General features: G+C 38.4%; 1 protein-coding gene across 1 annotated transcript in view; it reads right to left on the bottom strand.

Annotated features, from left to right (window-relative positions):
* Positions 1-21,747, bottom strand: part of neb (nebulin) — a 56,704-nt gene that overhangs the window by 20,708 nt on the left and 14,249 nt on the right. Inside the window, exons 28-104 of the mRNA XM_058391246.1 lie at positions 21,640-21,744; positions 21,431-21,538; positions 21,030-21,341; positions 20,739-20,945; positions 20,541-20,645; positions 20,252-20,359; positions 19,849-20,160; positions 19,470-19,680; positions 19,275-19,375; positions 19,029-19,136; positions 18,609-18,920; positions 18,307-18,513; positions 18,104-18,208; positions 17,651-17,758; positions 17,244-17,555; positions 16,734-16,940; positions 16,471-16,575; positions 16,265-16,372; positions 15,851-16,162; positions 15,551-15,754; positions 15,363-15,467; positions 15,051-15,158; positions 14,660-14,971; positions 14,366-14,569; positions 14,166-14,270; positions 13,928-14,035; positions 13,463-13,774; positions 13,170-13,373; positions 12,957-13,061; positions 12,762-12,869; positions 12,349-12,660; positions 11,994-12,197; positions 11,787-11,891; positions 11,548-11,655; positions 11,142-11,453; positions 10,823-11,026; positions 10,500-10,604; positions 10,250-10,357; positions 9,807-10,118; positions 9,483-9,686; positions 9,235-9,339; positions 9,012-9,119; positions 8,616-8,927; positions 8,304-8,507; positions 8,033-8,137; positions 7,812-7,919; positions 7,416-7,727; positions 7,207-7,311; positions 6,956-7,054; positions 6,687-6,788; positions 6,489-6,596; positions 6,064-6,375; positions 5,855-5,959; positions 5,656-5,760; positions 5,131-5,235; positions 4,925-5,032; positions 4,693-4,803; positions 4,356-4,553; positions 4,156-4,260; positions 3,974-4,078; positions 3,774-3,878; positions 3,570-3,677; positions 3,360-3,473; positions 3,072-3,269; positions 2,640-2,744; positions 2,444-2,548; positions 2,206-2,313; positions 1,998-2,105; positions 1,795-1,902; positions 1,599-1,703; positions 1,381-1,485; positions 995-1,093; positions 785-889; positions 587-691; positions 384-488; positions 189-293; positions 4-108 (exon numbers count right to left, since the gene is read on the bottom strand). Of these exons, the coding sequence (XP_058247229.1) occupies positions 4-108; positions 189-293; positions 384-488; positions 587-691; positions 785-889; positions 995-1,093; positions 1,381-1,485; positions 1,599-1,703; positions 1,795-1,902; positions 1,998-2,105; positions 2,206-2,313; positions 2,444-2,548; positions 2,640-2,744; positions 3,072-3,269; positions 3,360-3,473; positions 3,570-3,677; positions 3,774-3,878; positions 3,974-4,078; positions 4,156-4,260; positions 4,356-4,553; positions 4,693-4,803; positions 4,925-5,032; positions 5,131-5,235; positions 5,656-5,760; positions 5,855-5,959; positions 6,064-6,375; positions 6,489-6,596; positions 6,687-6,788; positions 6,956-7,054; positions 7,207-7,311; positions 7,416-7,727; positions 7,812-7,919; positions 8,033-8,137; positions 8,304-8,507; positions 8,616-8,927; positions 9,012-9,119; positions 9,235-9,339; positions 9,483-9,686; positions 9,807-10,118; positions 10,250-10,357; positions 10,500-10,604; positions 10,823-11,026; positions 11,142-11,453; positions 11,548-11,655; positions 11,787-11,891; positions 11,994-12,197; positions 12,349-12,660; positions 12,762-12,869; positions 12,957-13,061; positions 13,170-13,373; positions 13,463-13,774; positions 13,928-14,035; positions 14,166-14,270; positions 14,366-14,569; positions 14,660-14,971; positions 15,051-15,158; positions 15,363-15,467; positions 15,551-15,754; positions 15,851-16,162; positions 16,265-16,372; positions 16,471-16,575; positions 16,734-16,940; positions 17,244-17,555; positions 17,651-17,758; positions 18,104-18,208; positions 18,307-18,513; positions 18,609-18,920; positions 19,029-19,136; positions 19,275-19,375; positions 19,470-19,680; positions 19,849-20,160; positions 20,252-20,359; positions 20,541-20,645; positions 20,739-20,945; positions 21,030-21,341; positions 21,431-21,538; positions 21,640-21,744 (12,117 nt within the window). The remainder of the gene's footprint in view (positions 1-3; positions 109-188; positions 294-383; positions 489-586; positions 692-784; positions 890-994; positions 1,094-1,380; positions 1,486-1,598; positions 1,704-1,794; positions 1,903-1,997; positions 2,106-2,205; positions 2,314-2,443; positions 2,549-2,639; positions 2,745-3,071; positions 3,270-3,359; positions 3,474-3,569; positions 3,678-3,773; positions 3,879-3,973; positions 4,079-4,155; positions 4,261-4,355; positions 4,554-4,692; positions 4,804-4,924; positions 5,033-5,130; positions 5,236-5,655; positions 5,761-5,854; positions 5,960-6,063; positions 6,376-6,488; positions 6,597-6,686; positions 6,789-6,955; positions 7,055-7,206; positions 7,312-7,415; positions 7,728-7,811; positions 7,920-8,032; positions 8,138-8,303; positions 8,508-8,615; positions 8,928-9,011; positions 9,120-9,234; positions 9,340-9,482; positions 9,687-9,806; positions 10,119-10,249; positions 10,358-10,499; positions 10,605-10,822; positions 11,027-11,141; positions 11,454-11,547; positions 11,656-11,786; positions 11,892-11,993; positions 12,198-12,348; positions 12,661-12,761; positions 12,870-12,956; positions 13,062-13,169; positions 13,374-13,462; positions 13,775-13,927; positions 14,036-14,165; positions 14,271-14,365; positions 14,570-14,659; positions 14,972-15,050; positions 15,159-15,362; positions 15,468-15,550; positions 15,755-15,850; positions 16,163-16,264; positions 16,373-16,470; positions 16,576-16,733; positions 16,941-17,243; positions 17,556-17,650; positions 17,759-18,103; positions 18,209-18,306; positions 18,514-18,608; positions 18,921-19,028; positions 19,137-19,274; positions 19,376-19,469; positions 19,681-19,848; positions 20,161-20,251; positions 20,360-20,540; positions 20,646-20,738; positions 20,946-21,029; positions 21,342-21,430; positions 21,539-21,639; positions 21,745-21,747) is intronic.

Here is a 21,747-nt window from a genome sequence, read left to right as displayed (position 1 = left end):
GACCTCACTGATGTCATCTCTGACACGCTTAGCACAAACAATGTCCAGGGCATCCTTAGTGGGGTGGTAGTGTCCTTTAGCTAACTCGAAGGTCTCTTTGTAGCGCAGCTATGGGGAGAAACAGGCATCAGATCTACAGAGGCATTGAACAGACTAGGATATTTTAATAGAAATTGTTGTATACTTACATCACTGGAATTAAGGTAAGCCTTTTTGGCACGGATTAGGATAGGTGTGTCATGGACAGGAGTGTACTTATGTTTCATCTTCTCATACTGTTCTTTGTACTTGGTCTAGAGGTTAAGAAGGTACATGTAAATGTATATATAATATAAATGTATGGTGGTTAAAACATTTTATTTCTTATCAAGAATCTGACCTACCTCACTGTACACCACTTTCATAGATCTGGCATGATCCAGGATAGGTGTGTGAAGCTCTGGAGTGTAGAAGGCTCTTTCTTTGGAAGCCAAATCAGTGTACAGCCACTATAAAATGGAAAGACATGTCATGTGAAATTCAATGATGCTATTACTCATAAGAGCAAATAAACTGTAAAGCAAAGAGCACTGTAAAACTACTTTACCTTATTGCTAAGAGTCTGGGCCCACTTGGCTCTCTTGAATTCAATAGCATCACCAGTAGTGCTGCACTGAGTCTTCTGTATATTTCCAGCAGCTTTGTACACCAGCTAAAGACAAATGAAGAAACATTGCTTTGAGTGTTTGTCTGTCTATTTAAAGATATATCAAATAGATCTGAATTTCTATTAACTTGAACTCACATCACTTATGTGTGTCTTCAGTTCAGACACACGCTTGTACTCTGGTGTGTCCAGGACCACAGAGAAGTTGGCAAAGTTCTTCTTGGCATCGATATCATAGGAAGTCTTGGGGGGGAAAGTGAAATGTTAGAATTAACAAGCACAAAATATCAGGATGAATGCATGCATGTCAGATGACGAAGATGATAACATTTCTTAATTGATAGTTACCCTGAATTTGTTGATTGCACGGATGCGGACCATCTCAGGAGAATCAAACACGAAGCACCCGATGCCTCTCAGCCAATGCAGATCCTCTTTGTATTTCAGCTATAAGTAATACAAGCAAACACAGTTAGCACAAAAAACTGTTGTTGAGCCATGAATTGACAAAAACAAAAACAAATGTCATACCAGTACTAATTTATTAATTTAAACATTTTGCTGCAGAATAATGCCCTGATATGAGGATCACATTTTTTCATTTCCCAAACCACTTCCTATCTGATGACAGTCATTAATTTCCATATTTGTCAGATGCCAGTAAATAAAATATTAAATATGAATCCAAATGAACACAATATCATGAAAGTCTGAAGAGGATAAACATAACATACATCACTGTTGATCTGATTGACGTGTGCGCAGTGCAACAGCTCTGGCGTGATTGGCATTGGCAGTAGGGTCCCTCTGCTGTTGTAGTACTTTTCTTTATAGCAAACCTGTTGAGAATCAGAATGAGAATGTGAAATTGGAAACAGACAGCTTTTTAACGTTAAAAAAAAAAAGAATTAATGTAATGAACTGCATAAACATGCTGCAATGATTTACTTACATCACTGATGGCCTCCTGGGTGGCCTTAACCTGCCTGATCTCAGGAGTGTCATACACAGAGTGAACCTTGTCTTTTTCCTTTTCATACAGGGCACGGTATAGTCTCTAAAAAAAAAATAAAATACAGATAAAATATAATACCATGTTTCTTCACCTCATATAGTATCTTACTGTAGATGTTGAAAGTTTGTCTTACTTCATTGGTGACCTGGTTAGCCTTTCTAATAGTGACAAAATTGACACCATTGGGGTCCAGTTTGTAGCTTCTGGCTTTAGTGTGTTCATAAGCTTCCTTGTATTTCACCTATAAGATATGAACAGAGAGCATGTTTGCAAGGCATGTGGTCAATATCAGCTGAAAAGAAATGAGTCATGTAGTGTGCTCTGGTGCCTTCTTACGTTGCTGAAAGTGACATTGTTGGCTTTGGCTTGCAGGGCAAGTGGAGTGTCAAAGGGAAGAGAGTAACCAGTGGGCATAAAGCTCTTGTTTGCTTCTTTATAGATGTGCTAGATAGAAAAACATGGAAAATATAATAGTTTGCACAACAGATATATGCATCTATGACCGTGAACAAATGGTGAAGTGATATAGTTAGTCTTATCTTACGTCACTCTGGATGTATTTGGCCAAACGAGCCCTTTCAGTGTCCACAGTTGTAGCGGGAGAAGTGTTTTTACCTTTCACATTGGTGACATAGTCATTACGATAGTTGAGCTGAGAATGCAAAAGACAGGCGTTAGGGGTCTCTACTTCAAAATACTGAGTCAAGCTGAAAGTTTATGTATGGGTAAGATAAACAGGATAGTCACTAGTAATATTTTGGTAGAATTTTTAAAAGCCTTACCTCACTCAGGTTCTGGGCACTCTGCTTGCATGTCTCATACACTGGGGTGTCTGTTACTACAGAGAAGTTCTTAAAATGCTCAATTCCCTTAGCTCTGTATAGGTTCTGAAACAGGCAAGTAAAACAGTTACTTAGTAAGAAGTGTAAAGAGCAATGTGAGTCTTGATATAGAGAGGAATGGGGGGTGTATACTTGCCTCACTCTGTAGTTTCATGGCCTGCTTGCAACGCAGGATTTCAGGAGTATCCCATGCATAACATCCAACACCCTTCAGCCAGTTCATATCATCTTTATAAAAGACCTGGTAATAAATATGAAGAACACAATCCATGTTGAGAAAAATTACCTTTGTTTTCAACCAGAGGTTATTTCAAATGAAGGGTTTTTCTTGTTCCATCAGACAAGGTTTGTAATTGTTCAGGTTTGGTTTCTATAACAACATCCCATGTGTCAACTAGAAGGACTACAGAACACTAGAGTTTTGGAGTTCAATTATAATGATATGCTAGATTGCTGTAATTCCATCCATTAAAAATGTACTAAAGCAAACATTCAGTAACTATATGTGACAAAGCAAAACGTAGGGATATACTGTGTATAAAATGTAAAAACCAGCTCATTTACTCACGTCACTCAGCTGTTCATTGACTTTGCGGGCATGTACATAGACCTGCATGTCAGGCAGGCAGATCCACTGGTGCAGGTATTTACGGTAGTCCACGCCACTGATCATTTTCTGAGTGTTGCGGGCAGCCACCACATCTAGCATATCAGGAGGAACATGGATTTTGGCTTTTGTCTTTTCCCACTTGTCCCTGTACAAGCGCTGTGTGAGTACATACAGAAATAAGAATTAGAAACAGATCGCTGTTACTGTGATATAAAACACAGGAACATATCTGAAAATATCACATACATCCAAGTTGAGTTTTCCAGCTTTGATGCATCTGGCAGTGGCTGGGTCATCCTCCAGACACTTAGGCAGGCTGTACAGTGACTTAAACTTCTCATAATCTTCCTTGTATTTCACCTGTGAGAAATCACAGTATATTCAATAGATATGTCCAGAGCATTTTTTTTTTTTGTTATTTTGAATATCGGTGAAGGCGTGTAAAGATGTACTCACATTGCTCAGGAGGGCCTTCTGCTGTTTGGCATGGACCAAAGCATTAGAGTCATGAGGAATGCTGTAGCTCTTGGCCTTGATTCTATCCCAAAGGGCAGAATAGGCTTTCTGTGGGAGAAAAAAAACACATGTTTTCAGAGACAGCTTAATGGCATAAACTGAAGCAAAATTATTTCAACACCATACTGTTTTGTTCAGACTTACAGTGCTGTAGAGTTGCTTCAAGTTGAAGCATCTTGCATAATCATAAGTGTCCAACACAGTAGTGTATATGTGCTTCTCTTTGCGGTAGGCCTCTCTATAGTTTAGCTGTAAGAGAAGTACAAATGACACAGCATATTAACATTTAAACATACAATAAAACAGAACAGAAATTCGTTAAAGAAATCGATTTAATGTCGTACCTCACTTGCCCAGGTGTGGCCCAGTATAGCAGTCACATACACAGGAGTGTCTGTCACAATAGAGTAGTTATTGAACTCTTTCTTGCCCTCTGCCTTGTACTTGATCTGTTTAAAGCAAATGTAAAAGGTCAGAATCGGAATATATTAACATAAAAAATGCAGCTTATATAAGTGCTACTCACGTCACTCTGAAGCTCATAAGACTTCTTGGCACGCACGATTTCTGGTGTGTCCCAGACATAGCAGCCAGTACCCTTTATCCAGTTCAAGTCATCTTTATAGAACACCTGCAGAAAAAAAGATCAAATGATCCAATTTTACTGCTGAAACAAAAACAGTGTATTCATATTTCATTTGGTTCTGAGATTTATATATAACATACATCACTCAGGATCTCATTGGCCTTGCGAGCACGGATAGCATCATTCTGGTCTGGATGGCATGTCCACTGGTGCAGGTAGGTGCGGTACAGCACATCACTTAGGATATCTTGGCATCTCTTGGCTACCACATGGCTGATCATGTCATGTGGAATGTGGAGCTTAGTCTTGCTCGTATGGTAATCCTTGTGATAGAATCTCTGTAGATAAGCAACAAAAAGGATTGTGCTATAATACGTGGCATAAATGCGTAATATATTTTATGTTTCTCAAGCTTTAACAGATTATTCTTGATCTAAAATCCTAAGAACATGCACAGTTGATGCTAAACAAGCTTACCATATTCTTCATCTTTTCCATTTGTCCAGCATGGACCATTGCAGGGAAGTCAGCCAGAATGTTGGCCAAGTAATGACCCTTGGCTTTCTCATGGGCATCATGGTACTTAATCTGCAGAGTTCAAAGGCACAACTAATTAATAAACTGACATATACACACCACATTATTATGGCTACATTAAACTTAATTACACATAAATCACACAAACTAAACAAAATGAAGAGACACTCACATCACTGACAATGGTTCTGGTTTTCTTAGCTGATACAAGTGGCAGGTACTCATGGTTCAGCTGATATCCTGTGGCTTTAGCTTCATCCCAGCTAAGTTTGTACAGTTTCTGTATTAAACAACAATAATTATAGGTAGGTTATCATAACATCAAGCACATACCGATCTTTAGTAGTGAGTATCAATGAGCCATAAGGAGTTATTTACCTCACTGATGTTCTTCGCCACCTCCCTGGAGTGTGCCAGTTGTGGTGTATCTTCAGCTCCAATGTAGTGGCCCTTCTCCAGGTTGAAGGATTCTTTGTATTTCAGCTACATAAAAATGGCACATAGATTTAAAAAATGGAAAAAACTGTACATTTTATAAAAGATGTACCAACAAACCAAGTGTGATTTAAAAGAAGCTGCCATATGCACAATGTATTGTCTGTACATCGAAAGCATTCACTGAAATCAAACTTGAACTGCTGTATCTGTCAGAGAAATGACTATTCTAAAACTGCAATCAAAAATAACATTTACAGGAGAAGTAAAATATTATCAAATTAAGTTATATGGACAACAGCTTGGTTTAAGAGCAAATTAAAATTAATCACACTTGATAATAATATAATTAAACAATCAATTTATATTTTACTGAGGGGTTTAATCAAGTAAGTCTTCAAACGTACATCCATTTTCAGCTAATCAGAGAATTAACACTTTACCTCACAAAACACTGGAAACACTTACATCACTGAGATTGAAGGCGTTGACCTTGGCCAAGAGAACTTCAGGTCGATCCACAATATTTGTGAACTTGGCAAAGTTGTCCTTGGCATCCTTCTTGTAACTTCTCTGTTTGTAGGGAACAAAAGCAAGGATTGCTTAATAAATGTACAACTCACCATACAAAAGACTTGTGCCAGTTTTGAAAACATTCAAAACTTACATCGTTAAGGATCTCCTGGGCTTTTCTGACTTTGACATGATCAACAGAGTCAGCTGCCACCCATCCACAGCCACGGATCCATTCCAGATCTGCCTTGTAGATATTCTGAAAGGAGAGTAGTCATATACTTAAAAGTATTTTTCATATTCGTCAAGTTATACTACAGATTTACAGAAAACAGAGTGTTTTTGCTATAGTGTAACACTTACATCACTGGCAAGATCATAGGCTTTGCGAGCCTGAATGACATCATTCTGATCGGGCATGCAGGTCCAGTTGTGCAGGTAGGTTCTGTAGTTATCATCATTGACCTGGCTCTGACATTTCTTGGCTAATTCAAAGGCCAACATGTCTACAGGAAGGTTAAATTTGGTCTTGGACTTGTTGAAGTCCTTCTTGTACAGGGCATCACTAGCAATCCTTGCTGAGTTTATTGCCAGCATGATCAGTGGATCATCCTGGACACAGCGAGCTCCGATATGGTGGCCAAGGTCCTTGCGATATCCCTCCTTGTATTTGTACTGCAGAAAAAGATGGTTTTGCAGAAGAATATCCAAAATAACATAACATTTATTGAGATATATAGAATAAGAAAAAAGCATAAAAACTTTTTGACTTTAAAGCCTTCACTCACATTGCTCTGTACTTTGGTGGTAGAAATGCACTGCTTAATAGGAACTGCATCTCCAGGCATAAAATATGATTTCGCTTTTGTCTTGTCCCAGGCGTTTGTGTAGAAGTGCTGTAAGTGAAAAACGTGCATGTCTTAGTTCAGATAGATTTGGCAAAGTACGCCATTTGCACATGAAAGCCTTAAGGGAATCTCTCTTACTGGATGTAAATTCTTGGCCACCTCCCTGGCTGTGGCTAGAAGTGGGGTGTCCAGCATAGTGTATTTGACCTTATCGTTGTGCCAAGCCTCACGGTAGCTTGCCTGGAAGATGAATACACAGGTAAAGTCTTATACAGGAATAGCAATCATTTGTATATATCTGGATTTTGCAACAAATATTTTTCACGGCAAAGTACAATATTGTTTTTTTAATCTTCACTACATGAACCAGACTAATATCTTAGAATTAAAAAAAATGGCATTCTTACCTCGTTGAGTACAGTTGCTGCATTTTTGGCACAAACAAAGTCAACTCTGTCAATGGGAGTAGTGTACTTCTGATCATCCAGCTTCACACGGTACCCTCTCTAAAAATGAGCATAGAAAAAGACAAAAAAAGTAATTTTTTTTGTTAATGATATATAAATTCAATATCACATTAATGCACATTTAATATTTTTAATTACTGAACAGTATAATGTCTACTTCCAAAGTTAAAGAATAGTTTTTAGGGACTTACATCAGCCAGGATATTTTGGGCATTTTTCACCTTAAGGACTTCCACAGATTCATGAGGGCTCCAGCCACATCCTTTCAACCACTCTAGATCAGACTTATATACCACCTAAAAAAAAAGTTTCAAACAAGGTCAGCTGTGAGATAACAACCTGCTAACTACATATTCTGCTAAGTAGCACATTTAGAGCTCCTCAGAAGGCCTATACTCACATCACTGCGCAGTTCATAGACCTTCCTGGCCTGTACAACGTCATTGGAGTCTGGCAGGCAGGTCCAGTTGTGCAGGTAAGTTCTGTAGTTGAAATCATTGACCTGGATCTGGCATTTCTTGGCAAGCTCAAGAGATAACATGTCCACTGGAAGGTGGAATTTTGTCTTGGACTTGTTGAAGTCCTTCTTGTACAAAGCATCACTAGCAATCTTCGCAGAATTTATGGCCAGCACAATCAGCGGATCATCCCGGACACTGCGAGCTCCAATATGATGGCCAACTTGCTGGCGATAACCAGTCTTGTACTTGTACTGTCCAAGTTTTTAAAAAGTAAAGTTAGTTTGCTATACATTTGAGCAATACATACTGCAATTACATTTTTCTGTTTGACTTACATCACTAGCAATGTCTCTAGAAGCTTTGGCCTTCAATACAGCAACGGCATCCTCTTTGATATGGTATGCTTTTGCCTTCTGTGAATCCCAGTCCTTGGTGTACAATCTCTGTTCACAGAATAAGGCGTCAGTGAAGGTCAAATACGCAATGAAAGTCATATAGCAAGATAGAATTTATGGAAAGAATTGAAAAGAATATTGAAATTTTATAGTTCACTTACATTGCTAACTGCAATGGCATTGGCCTTGGATAGCATAATTGCTGGTGTGTCTGGCTGGATGTGGATTGTGGTCTTGTCTTTGTCCCATGCCTCTCTGTATTTCCTCTGTGATTGGAAAGAAATAAAAAAGAATTCTGCAAAATTAAGCAATGTTTTGAACAACAGTTGTTCAGTGCTTTCATTTGTATGTATTGTAACTTGCTGACATGGTAGAGTGGAATATTACTGTGATGTACATAATATATAATATATGCAAATAAGAACAGCTTACATCACTGAGGATATCAGCATTTTGTTTGGCTAGGACAATGGAAGGCAAATCCACAGGGCTGGTGAATGGAACTGTGCTTGGATGCTGTTTGTATAGTTTATCGTTGAGGATCTTCTGGGCATTCTTTACTTTAACAACCTCAAGAGAACCTTGTGGCATCCATCCACATCCACGGAGCCATTCAAGGTCGGCCTTATATACAGCCTGGGAAGAAGATTTAAACTGAGTCAGCTGTGAACTTATATGGCACCAAAGGTCTAACAAATAACTATGGAAAGAAGTTATGAATTCCTCAGAGGTGTATATACTCACGTCACTGCGCAGATCATAGACCTTCCTGGCCTGTACAACATCACTGGAGTCTGGAAGGCAGGTCCAGTTGTGCAGGTAAGTTCTGTAATTGAAATCATTGACCTGGGTCTGGCATTTCTTGGCAAGTTCAAGAGACAACATGTCCACTGGAAGGTGGAATTTAGTCTTGGACTTGTTAAAGTCTTTCTTGTACAGGACATCACTAGCAATCCTAGCAGAGTTTAAGGCCAGCACAATCAGCGGGTCATCCTGGACACTGCGAGCTCCGATGTGATGTCCTTGCTGACGTCTGTAGCCAGCTTTGTACTTGTACTGTATTGAGAATATTGCAATAGTGATAAACATCCAATCTTTTGTATATAAATAACGTGTGTCTGCTTAACTACAATCCCTTACGTCACTGATTATGTCCCTGGAGGCCTTGGCAGATTTGACTGCAACAGCGTCTTTTGGCAGGAAATAGCCTTTCTGTAGACTCTCAACATAATCTTGACGATAGAATTTCTGGAAAAAATATTGAATGCATTACTACTAACTTAATATTAATCAGTGTATGATTCAAAAATAATGATATTGATATTTTCATCAGTCATACCCACTTCAAAGAAATTGCACTTACATCGCTGCTGTTGATTTTGTTCTGTCTGCTAAGCATGATCTCTGGAGTGTCTGGCATGATGTGTATTGTGACCTTCTCTTTATTCCAGGCTTCAACATAAGCTCTCTGCAAAGAAAAAAAAAGATTAATAAAGAGATATGATTCATGATATATTTACAGATTAGTAACCAATTATAAATGTATTTGGTTGTACAAAGCACAATAACATTTTCACAGTTTTCTCAAAACAAAATTAGGAAAAAACATACCTGATCCATGAGCTTAGCATTGGCTTGTGCAAGAGCTATTGGTATAGAGTCTGTTGTGCTAGTAAACTTGAAGTTGCTTGGATGTTGACGGTATTTCCTCTCACTCAGGATATCGCCAGCTTTTTTGACCTTTTCTACATCAAGAGACCCTATTGGAATCCATCCTGTGCCTTTAATCCATTCCATATCAGCTTTGTAAACAGCCTGGTTTTACCAAGAAAACAAAGAAGACATGGAAAAATATTGGCAATGTGAATTTAGCTTCAAGGAAGAACAATGAACAAATGAACAAAGCAGTCCTGAGTCATTACAATAAATACTCACATCACTGCGCAATTCATAGACCTTCCTGGCCTGGACAACATCATTGGAGTCTGGAAGGCAGGTCCAGTTGTGCAGGTAGGTTCTGTAGTTGAAATCATTGACCTGGATCTGGCATTTTTTAGCAAGCTCAAGAGACAACATGTCCACTGGAAGGTGGAATTTGGTCTTGGACTTGTTGAAATCCTTCTTGTATAGGGCATCACTAGCAATCTTAGCAGAGTTTATGGCCAGCATAATCAGCGGGTCATCCTGGACACTGCGAGCTCCGATGTGATGGCCAACTTGCTGGCGATAACCAGTCTTGTACTTGTACTAAACATAAATGGAAGGATTAAGATAAACATTTATACATTTTATGTGCTTATACAGTATGTATCACTTTGAAATGTATCTAAAGAAATATATATCATAAATCCCAGCATAAATAGAACTGGTAAACTCACATCACTAATGATGTCTCTGGATGCTTTGGCAGCTTTGATGGCAACTGCATCACCTTTTAGATCATAGCCTTTCCTGAAGCTGTCTTCAACTCCTTGCCTGTAAAGTTTCTATTTTTTTTTCCCAAAAAAATATACTGGTGAATATTATTACAATTGAACACATTGCAATTTATGAGCTATAAACATGCATCGCAAAAAAGAGAATATATTTTATTAAATTTCATAACAGTTATTAGTAACTAATACCTACCCTGCTGTTGATAATAGCATTTGCTTTTGAGAGCAGAATTTCTGGGGTATCTGGGTTAACATGGATCTTGACCTTATCAGCCTCCCAGGCTGCAATGTATTGACGCTGAAATAAAACAAGAAAAAAATCATTACTAGTTTAAGGATAGTAACCTCATGAAGACCATTTAAAAAAGCATCTAAACAAAACATACTAAAAAAATGCCATGCACCCTTTAATGCGTTTAATGCATTTCATCCTCTATTCTCAATTTAAATAAACCTCAAAGGATTTTCTTTAAGTGTTTTTAATTACATGGGCCATAATCAAGCTATTTTATTCACCTGGTTCATAATATCAGCATTTGTCTTTGCCAAAACCATGGGAATGGATTGCATGTCTTGTATGTAATGTAGTGTGTCTGGTTTCTGCCTGTAGAGGCGATCACTGAGAATCTCGCTTGCTTTCTTGGCTTTCATAACATCCAATGAACCTATAGGGACCCATCCAATGCCCTTCAGATCTTCAAGATCTGCCTTGTACACAGCCTGAAGAAAGAGAAGGTCAGCTTTGATTCTTCATTAAAATTAATAAAGAAAAAAAAATTGAGCAAGAAACCTTCAGACTAATTTGAAGGTAAATTTTAGTTCATAAAATACTCACATCACTGCGCAGATCATAGACCTTCCTGGCCTGGACAACATCATTGGAGTCTGGAAGGCAGGTCCAGTTGTGCAGGTAAGTTCTGTAGTTGAAATCATTGACCTGGATCTGGCATTTCTTGGCAAGTTCAAGAGACAACATGTCCACTGGAAGGTGGAATTTTGTCTTGGACTTGTTAAAGTCTTTCTTGTACAGGACATCACTAGCAATCTTAGCAGAATTTATGGCCAGCACAATCAGCGGGTCATCCCGGACACTGAGAGCTCCAATATGATGGCCAACTTGCCTACGGTAACCAGTCTTGTACTTGTACTGCCATAAACAAAGTTGGGTAAAGAAAATTTACATTTTGAACATTAAACATTTATAATTGTGCACATAAACACTATAAGCAAAATGGACATACATCACTGATTATGTCTCTTGATGCTTTGGCAGCTTTGATAGCAACAGCATCACTACGCAGGTCATAACCCTCCTTCTTGGATTCTTCATTGGCAAGTTTGTACGCTTTCTGTTAGAGAGAGATTTTTAAATTATTATTGCAATATTAACTGTTATGAAGCTTCAAACAATGCAAGTAAATAGGAGTGGTAAGTAGAAGTTGACCTCAATATCAAGAATATTACCAGGAAAGAATCTTACCTCGCTGTAAATGATATTGTTTTGTTTTGCCAGCAAAATGTCCATGGCGTCAGGCATAATATGAATGCTGGTCTTGTCCTTATCCCAGGCCTCAGTGTAAAGTTTCTATAGTAGACAATAAAAATAGCAATACTGAGACAAGTTCTAGAATGATTTATATGATTGGTTTGAGGAAACATATCTGTTTTAGTTCAATTATTACGGCACCTTATTGATAATAGAAGCATTTGCTTTGGCCAAGACCAATGGCATGTCTTCAGTTGTGCACGTAAATTTGAAGTTGCTTGGGTGCTGACGATACTTTCTTTCACTTAAAGCCTCTCCAGCTTTCTTCACTTTCTCAACATCAAGTGAACCAATAGGAATCCAGCCAATGCCTTGTAGCCATTTTAGGTCAGCCTTGTACACATTCTAAGCATCAGGAATTAAAAAATAGTGAAATAGCACCATTGAAATTATGACACCAAATGGGTTTATAATGATGTAATGATGGTGTTGCTCAAGGTATCAATTATTGTCACAAACCCTATTCAAAGAGTGACATCCAAAATAATACACTTACATCACTCTGGAGGTCATAGGCCTGTCTGGCCTGGACAACATCACTGGAGTCTGGAAGGCAGGTCCAATGGTGCAGATAAGTTCTGTAGTTGGCATCATTGACCTGGATCTGGTTCTTCTTGGCCAATTCAAATGCCAGCATGTCCACTGGGAGGTTGAATTTAGTCTTAGACTGGTTGAAGTCTTTCTTGTAAAGGACATCACTAGCAATTTTAGCTGAGTTCAGAGCCAACATGAGCAGTGGGTCATCCTGGACACTGCGAGCTCCGATGTGATGGCCAACTTGCTGGCGATATCCAGTCTTGTACTTGTACTACAGAAAAAAGATAATTGAAACATTACTTTTTACATCAATTACATTATTTATATCAATGTATAATTTGCAATAAAGTGTTTATATAACAGACAACTCACGTCACTGATGATATCTCTGGATGCCTTAGCAGCTTTGATTGAAATCGCATCACCGCGCATGTCATAGCCCTTCTTCTTAGACTCTTCATTAGCAAGTTTGTATAGTTTCTAGATAAGCAAATAGAAATTATAAGGTTGCAAGGGGACAACTATAGCAGTAGTAATCCTTTTCAAGTGCCCTTCGTTGAACCTTACCTCGCTGTAGTTAATTTTATTCTGTTTTGCAAGGAACACCTCCAATGTATCTGGCATGATGTGAACCTTGGTCTTATCACTCTCCCAAGCGGCAATGTAATTTCTCTATGGTATGAAAAAACAAACAATTATATACATCAGAATCTAAATTAAAACAGGGATATGCAAATTAAAGATGAACAAAGTCTACAGCACTGCTTTTTGAAACTCTACCTTGTTCATGACTTCATTATTGGCTTTTGCCAAGACCATTGGTATATCTTCAGTGGTGCTTGTGTGCCTGAAGTTGCTTGGGTGTTGACGATACTTTCTTTCACTCAAAGCTTCTCCAGCTTTCTTCACTTTCTCAACATCAATTGAACCAATAGGGATCCAGCCAATGCCTTGTAGCCATTTCAGGTCAGCCTTGTACACAGCCTGTGGAATGAAAGCAATAGGAAATGTATTTAATGAAGTTCAGCATAGAAGAAACACATGAACAAATCAATTCAGTTGGAAAAACTTACATCACTCTGGAGGTCATAGACCTTCCTGGCCTGGACAACATCATTAGAGTCTGGAAGGCAGGTCCAGTTGTGCAGATAAGTTCTGTAGTTGGCATCATTGACCTGGATCTGGTTCTTCTTGGCCAGTTCAAATGCCAGCATGTCCACTGGAAGGTGGAATTTGGTCTTAGACTTGTTGAAGTCCTTCTTGTAAAGGGCATCACTAGCAATCTTAGCTGAGTTCAGAGCCAGCATGAGCAGTGGGTCATCCTGGACGCTCAGGGCGCCAATGTGGTGGCCAACTTGTTTACGATATCCAGCTTTGTACTTGTACTGTCATACAAAAGATTGAATAATAGCAAAATGAAACCGAACAGTCAAACTGTTATTTTACTAAATCTTTTGTTTTCACCAAAATAATACATTTTATCAGAATACAAATGCACACACATTTATGAATTCAATCATTTATACAGAAACTCTTACATCACTGATGATATCTCTGGAGGCCTTTGCTGCTTTAATAGAAATGGCATCACTTCTCAAATCATAACCCTTCTTCTTGGCCTCTTCGTTGGCAAGTTTGTACAGTTTCTGAAAGGGAAATTGTGAGAAACATTATTTTAAAAAAATAATTTAGCAATTTTAAAAACATACCACATCAGTTACTCATGATGGAAAGTTCTTAGAAGTTTCTATTTTATAGAATTCTTACAATACCAACCTCACTGTAGTTGATCTTGTTCTGTTTGGCATGGAGCACCTCTATTGCATCTGGCATGACGTGGATCGTGGTCTTATCATTCTCCCAAGCTTGGATATATGACCGCTAACAGAATCCATGTAAATGAAACAAGTTAAACACAAATTATTATATTTTAAAATAATTTCACTTTGCATGCTGTATGTCAGTATAATCTCTACCTTGTTCATAATATTATTATTGGCTTTTGCCAAGACCATTGGCATGTCTTCAGTTGTGCACGTAAATTTGAAGTTGCTTGGGTGTTGACGATATTTTCTTTCACTCAAAGCTTCTCCAGCTTTCTTCACTTTCTCAACATCAAGAGAACCAATAGGGATCCATCCCAGGCCTTGTAACCATTTCAGATCAGCCTTGTACACAGTCTGTTGTTCAAAGGTAATAGAAAATAAACTGGCTTAATATCAAATGAGTAAAGAAATCAATCAAGAAATTTACCAAATAAAATCACTTACATCACTCTGGAGGTCATAGACCTTCCTGGCCTGTACAACGTCATTAGAGTCTGGAAGGCAGGTCCAGTTGTGCAGATAAGTTCTGTAGTTGGCATCATTGACCTGGATCTGGTTCTTCTTGGCCAGTTCAAATGCTAGCATGTCCACTGGAAGGTGGAATTTAGTCTTAGACATGTTAAAGTCCTTCTTGTACAGGGCATCACTAGCAATCTTAGCTGAGTTCAGAGCCAGCATGAGCAGTGGGTCATCCTGGAGGCTCCTAGCTCCAATGTGGTGGCCAACTTGCTTACGATATCCAGTTTTGTACTTGTACTATGAATAATGCAAACTAGTTCAGTATAATGAAAAACATAAAAAAGATAAGCAATGTTTTTGTAGGTAAAAAACTTACATCACTAGCAATATCCCGGGAGGCTCTGGCAGCAATAATAGAAATAGCATCATTGCGCAAATCATAACCTTTTTTCTTGGCCAGTTCGTTGGCAAGTTTGTATTGTTTCTGGAAAAAAATACAATCCAATTACTACATTTATTTAGACAGAGAAAGTCTTTTGCTGTTATCTTTATCTCTAACAAATCATTGTCATGGGAGTTATGTGTTGGGTATAATCACTTCCTAAAAAATAGCAACCTCAAATTTTATTTAATTAAATGAAGATTATGTGAAGAGCAACAGCTTCAAACATACAATAAAGATACTGACCTCACTGTAATTTACTTTATTTTGTTTTGCAAGGATCACATCCATTGCATCTGGCATGATATGGATCCTATTTTTTTCATTCTCCCAGGCTTGGATATAAGATTTCTGTAGGAAAAGCACAGATGTTATAGAACTTACATTTTATCTCCACAATAAGTAATTAAATAGCCAATTATAACAAATGTTACCTTGTTCATGATATTATTATTGGTTTTTGCCAAGACCATTGGCATGTCTTCAGTTGTGCACGTAAATTTGAAGTTGCTTGGGTGTTGACGATATTTTCTTTCACTCAAAGCTTCTCCAGCTTTCTTCACTTTCTCAACATCAAGGGAACCAATAGGGATCCATCCTAAGCCTTGTAGCCATTTCAGGTCAGCCTTGTACACAGCCTGTGAAATGAAAGCAATAAACACAATAGGAAATCTATTTAGCACTAAGTACCAAAATAGAATCACCACTTTAACAATTTGAGAAGAAAAACTTACATCACTCTGGAGGTCATAGACCTTCCTGGCCTGTACAACGTCATTAGAGTCTGGCAGGCAGGTCCAGTTGTGCAGATAAGTTCTGTAGTTGGCATCATTGACCTGGATCTGGTTCTTCTTGGCCAGTTCAAATGCCAGCATGTCCACTGGAAGGTGGAATTTAGTCTTAGACATGTTGAAGTCCTTCTTGTAAAGGGCATCACTAGCAATTTTAGCTGAGTTCAGAGCCAGCATGAGCAGTGGGTCATCCTGGACACTGCGAGCTCCGATGTGATGGCCAACTTGCTTACGATAACCAGTCTTGTACTTGTACTGTTAAAAAATAAAAAGTGTTCATTTTTACATTTTACATTGTATTCAGTCCAGTCACACTGGGATAACATTTATTTTGCCCGGATTAAAGAAAAAACATACATCACTAGCGATAGCTGTGGATCCCTTGGCTGCTTGAATTGAAATAGCATCATAGCGCATGTCATAGCCCTTCTTCTTTGCCAGTTCATTGGCAAGCTTGTACAGTTTCTAAAAAATTAAAAACAAAATGTTAGTGATAAATTTGCATCACAAATATATGCATCACAAATACAGTATGTGAAGGCTATGTGTTTGGAATTACTAACCTCACTGTAGTTGGCTTTATTCTGACGTGCAAGTGTGACATCCATTGCATCTGGCATAATATGGATTGATGTTTTGTCGTTCTCCCAGGCATCAATATAGCTTTGCTGTGAAAGACATATCGTAAGTATTTAAGACATTGATCATATTTTTGTTATATTTACATTACATTATTAGCTTCTGTTGATTATCTAAATGATTGCATAACCCAATAATCAAGTAATTAATGAAATAATAAAAACAGCAACATATAAAGTGGCCTAACCTTGTTCATGATCTTATTGTTGGCTGCAGCTAGAGTCAGGTCCATGGAAGACATATCTTTGGTGAACTTGTATTTGCTGGGGTGTGTACGATAGAGTTTCTCGCTTCCTATCCGACTGGCAGTTTTGGCTTTCTCCACGTCCAGTGAGCCGATGGGAATCCATCCCATTCCTTTCATGTAGTTGTTGTATTCACTCTTATAAACATTCTGTGAAAAGACAAAGCATTAAACATATTTTATGAGCATAAAAGCAGTTTGATTAAATTAAAGATTAATGTGAAGTAATTAACCATCATTTATCTACTATAATACACAATATAATCCTAATGTAGACTGTGAATTATTGAAAACTTATTATTATTATTATTGGTATGTTAAATCTCTCATAGAGTAATCTCTATAGAGAATGTGTTGGTAGTGTATAAAATCTTATGGAATGAACATTAAATATCAAGGACTGCATTTTTCAGTCATAAAATTAACTAGACTAACATGTCAATCTACACTCACATCACTAGCAATCGTTTGCATGTTGCGAGCCAACTCCAGGTTCATGGCATCCGGCATGACTGTGTAGCGAGCAAAGTGCTGTTTGTATCCAGCGTTGGTTTGCACAGCGGATGCCTGCTTAGCCTGCACAACACTCCACATGTCCACAGGTGAGTGGAACTTCAGTTTAGCCTTATGATAGTCCTTCTTGTAGTTCCTGTCACTCTGTATTTTAGCAACTTCCATGTAGTGCACCAACAGTGGGTCATCCTGAAGACTACGGAATCCAACGTGGTGTCCCCTGGCCTTCTGATATTCCAGTTTATACTTGTACTGATAAAAGTAAAATATAAAATCAGGATCAGGCAAAGGCAGACACTGGCTCTGCAAAAGTAATCAGATAATGAGTCTTTTAAGTAGGTACTCACATCACTGGCAATGCGTGTCGAAGCTTTGGCTGCGACCACAGATATAGCATCTGCTCGGAGATCATAACCCTTCTTCTTTGAAGCTTCCATTCCAGCTTTGTAGGCTTTCTGAAATGAAATGTCAGAAACATGAAATTAGAACAAATGAAGTGTCTAGGACTGAGACTGAGAACCAAGAGAGTCAAGAAGCATTTATTGTCATTTCAACCATATATATCTGATACAATACACAGTGAAATGAAACAATGTTCCTCCTGGACCCTGATGCTAAATATAGAGACAGGGCTACTTAAGACAACACAGAACTAAGGACTGAAAAGTAAAAACCTATTCACATAAAGTGCATGTGTGCAACCTTGTGCCAACAGTGCAATACAAGTGACAAATAACAGACAAAACAATACACTACAGGATAAATACATAAAAAACCAGCACTGTAACATTTCGATGTACCTGACTTGTATTTATTGCGTTGGCCTTTGCCAGAAGAATCTCTGGGCTGTCAGGCATGATGTGGATCTTAATCTTGTCCTGGTCCCAAGCAGCTGTGTATGCTTGCTGAAATAAAAAACATAAAATATAGTTAAATACACGCCATAGAAACCACTTCATTAATTTAAAAAATGCAAAGATATTTTGTTCAGGAGATAAGCCACCTTGTTCATGATTTGTTTGTTTGCAGTAGCTAATGCCAGGTCCATGGAATCCATGTTTTTCTGGAAGCTGTATTTAGATGGGTGAACTTTGTACTTCTTGTCACTGAGTATCTGTCCTCCGACTTTTGCAGTTTCCACTCCCAACGAGCCAATAGGCACCCATCCAAGACCTTTCATATATGCGTTGTAATCACTCTTGTACTCAACCTGGAAATATTAGCAAAAATATAGTTTATCACACAAACAACTATTGTTAAGCTAACACAAATTCATACTTGAACTGACAAAAATATTTGACTTACATCACTGGACCTGGAGTTCATAGAGCGAGCTAACTCCAGGTGCATAGCATCAGGAAGCAATGTGTAGTGATGGAAAAGCTGCTTGTAGCCTATGAAGGTTTGAGCTTTAGAAGCCAGTTTGGCTTGCAAAACACTCAACATGTCCACAGGGGTATGGTACTTCAGTTTAGCCTTATGATAGTCCTTCTTGTAGTTCCTGTCACTCTGTATTTTAGCCACTTGCATGTAGTGCACCAACAGAGGGTCATCTTGAAGACTACGGAAGCCAACATGGTGGCCTCTGGCCTTCTCATATGCTAGTTTGTACTTGTACTGTAATAGAATAATAGCTCTATTAAGAACAAGGACATGCACACAAACAAATAAAAAACCATATTATTATATCTTAAACCAGAAGAGAAGAGGTATGAATAAACATACATTGCTGGCAATGTCCCTGCCAGATTTGGCAGCCAAAATAGGAATAGCATCTGCCTTGAGGTTATACCCCTTCTTATTCATTTCCTCAAGGCCAGCTTTGTAGATTTTCTAAAAAAAAAAAAAAAAAAAAATAGAGACAGACAAAAGGATTAGCACAAGGAAGCACAATAAGCTTGCTCCACTCTAGCAAATAATCAGTAGCTGAACTAGGTATCTAAGTAAATAATATATTTTTTTTAACCTTACCTGGCTAATATTGATGGAATTGGCCTTGGCAAGAACATATTCAGGGCTGTCAGGCATGACATGGATTTTGAGTTTATCTTTCTCCCATGCAGCAGTATACGCTTGCTATATTAAAACAGATGGAAACAAATGATTACTAGACATGAATAAAGACTCAAATCTTTCATTTAGACAGGGATGATACAAAATGCCAACTTGCCTTGTTCATGATCTGGTTATTGGCAGCAGCTAAAGCCAGATCCATGGAATCTACTGGCCTGTGGAAGGCGTGTTTAGATGGATGAGTACGGTATCTCTTGTCGCTCTGTATTTGTCCACCAACCTTTGCAGTCTCAACTCCTAAGGAGCCGATAGGAACCCATCCCAGCCCTTTCATAGAGCTGTTGTAATCACTCTTGTACTCAACCTGAAAAGGAAGGAATAATTATGCATGACAATAAAGTAGTTTTAACAAGAGAAATTTATTTATGTGATGTTTTGCCATTGTTGATCTAGTTTCACTACTTTTAGTTTATGCACATTTTTAAAATTCCATTGTTACACAGGCTTTGCAAAGGAAATGTGTTTGACTCACATCACTGGAAGTGACGTTCATAGAGCGAGCAAGCTCCAGTTGCATGGCATCAGGCAGAAGTGTGTAGTGATGAATGGACTGTTTGTAGCCTGCATTTGTCTGAATTTTAGATGCATTTTTAGCCTGTACAACACTCCACATATCCACAGGAGAATGGTACTTTAGCTTAGCCTTGTGATAGTCCTTCTTGTAGTTCCTGTCACTCTGTATTTTAGCCACTTGCATGTAGTGCACCAACAGAGGGTCATCCTGAAGACTACGGAAGCCAACGTGGTGACCTCGTGACTTTTCATAGTCTTTCTTGTACTGGAACTGTGAACACAATTAGCTCATTAATGAAGGGACAAGAAATGGACGAGCTCTTTAATCTAATATTAAGAAAAAGACATTTGTATTTACTCACATTGCTAGCAATATGCCTTCCTTGTTTAGCAGCAACTATAGGAATGGCATCAGCCTTCATGTCATACCCTTTGGCGATGTCTATAAGCCACTGAGTTTTGTATTTTGACTGTGAAAAAAAAGATTGATATGTCGAAGTGCATAAGTAGTATCACATATACCAATTTTATTTTCCACATCTAGTCTATCTTTAAATAACTATGTATCTACAGCAGGTATACTTCCATAATGCAGACTAAATGTCACCTGCAAGTGTCTCATGTAAGATTCTCATACAACACAAGTTTTACCTCGCTAACAGTCTGGGCATTAAACTTGGCCTGAAGGAACTGTGGGCTGTCTGCTGGAAGATGGTAGGTGTGCATGTACTGCTCTCCAGAAGCCTTATAAGCCAACTAGATCACAAAACATAAATAATACAAAAGTATGAGAAAACTGTTTTATATCAACATTATTTTAAAGTAATGCATAAATAGTGCAATACATACAGGATGCATCTGCTTGGTGTTATTCGTGGCTAAAACCATGTTCATTTGGTCTGTCAGGCTGGTGAACTTCAGAGTGCTTGGGTGAACTCTGTATTTCTTTTCATCCAGAGCAGCTTTGGCTGTTTTAGCTTTCTCCACATCAAGGGAACCAATGGGAACCCATCCTGCTCCCTTGTAGACGTTGTTGTACTCTGACTTGTAGAGATTCTGTCAAGATCAGATGAGAACTAAATAAACAAGCTCTTAGATTTTATTTGTTTTAGCCAATTAGGAGCTGAAGTTAAGACTTACATCGCTCTGAATTTCCATCATGTTGCGAGCACGGTCAATATGCATGGCATCAGGTAGAAGTGTGTAGTGATGTATGAGCTGTTTGTAGCCTGCGTATGTCTGAGCTTTAGATGCATTTTTAGCCTGTACAACACTCCACATATCCACAGGGGAATGGTACTTCAGTTTAGCCTTGTGATAGTCCTTCTTGTAGTTCCTGTCACTCTGTATTTTAGCCACTTGCATGTAGTGCACCAACAGAGGGTCATCCTGAAGACTACGGAAGCCGACGTGGTGACCCCTGGCTTTCTGGTATGCAAGCTTATACTTGTACTGTAAAGAGAACACCATATAAACGTTAACATACTAATTTGATATCATATTCAAAACATATTTATTAAATGGAAAGTGTAGTCACTAACATCACTGGCGATATCTCTAGAGGACTTGGCAGCAACAACTGGAATAGCATCTTGCTTCATATGGTGCCCTTTCAGAATATCTTGCTTGTGTGCATATGTGTAGTATGTCTGCAAAAAAAGAACTACTATTACTGCATCTATATAACATTTAACATATTTAATGAATAATGTTTTTGCACAGATGTTGGTTTGTTTGTTTGTCGTCTCACATTGCTGATATTGACAGCATTGTATTTCGCTTGCTGGAACTCAGGTGTGTCAGGAGGGAGATGGTATGTGTGCATGAACTTCTCACCACTGGCTTTGTAACGCTTCTG

This window comes from Hemibagrus wyckioides, linkage group LG06 (assembly GCF_019097595.1).
Source record: "Hemibagrus wyckioides isolate EC202008001 linkage group LG06, SWU_Hwy_1.0, whole genome shotgun sequence".
NCBI classification, from domain to species: Eukaryota; Metazoa; Chordata; class Actinopteri; order Siluriformes; family Bagridae; genus Hemibagrus; species Hemibagrus wyckioides.
The sequence above is the reverse complement of the archived record's forward strand: the minus strand, read 5'-3'. Positions and strand labels throughout refer to the sequence as shown.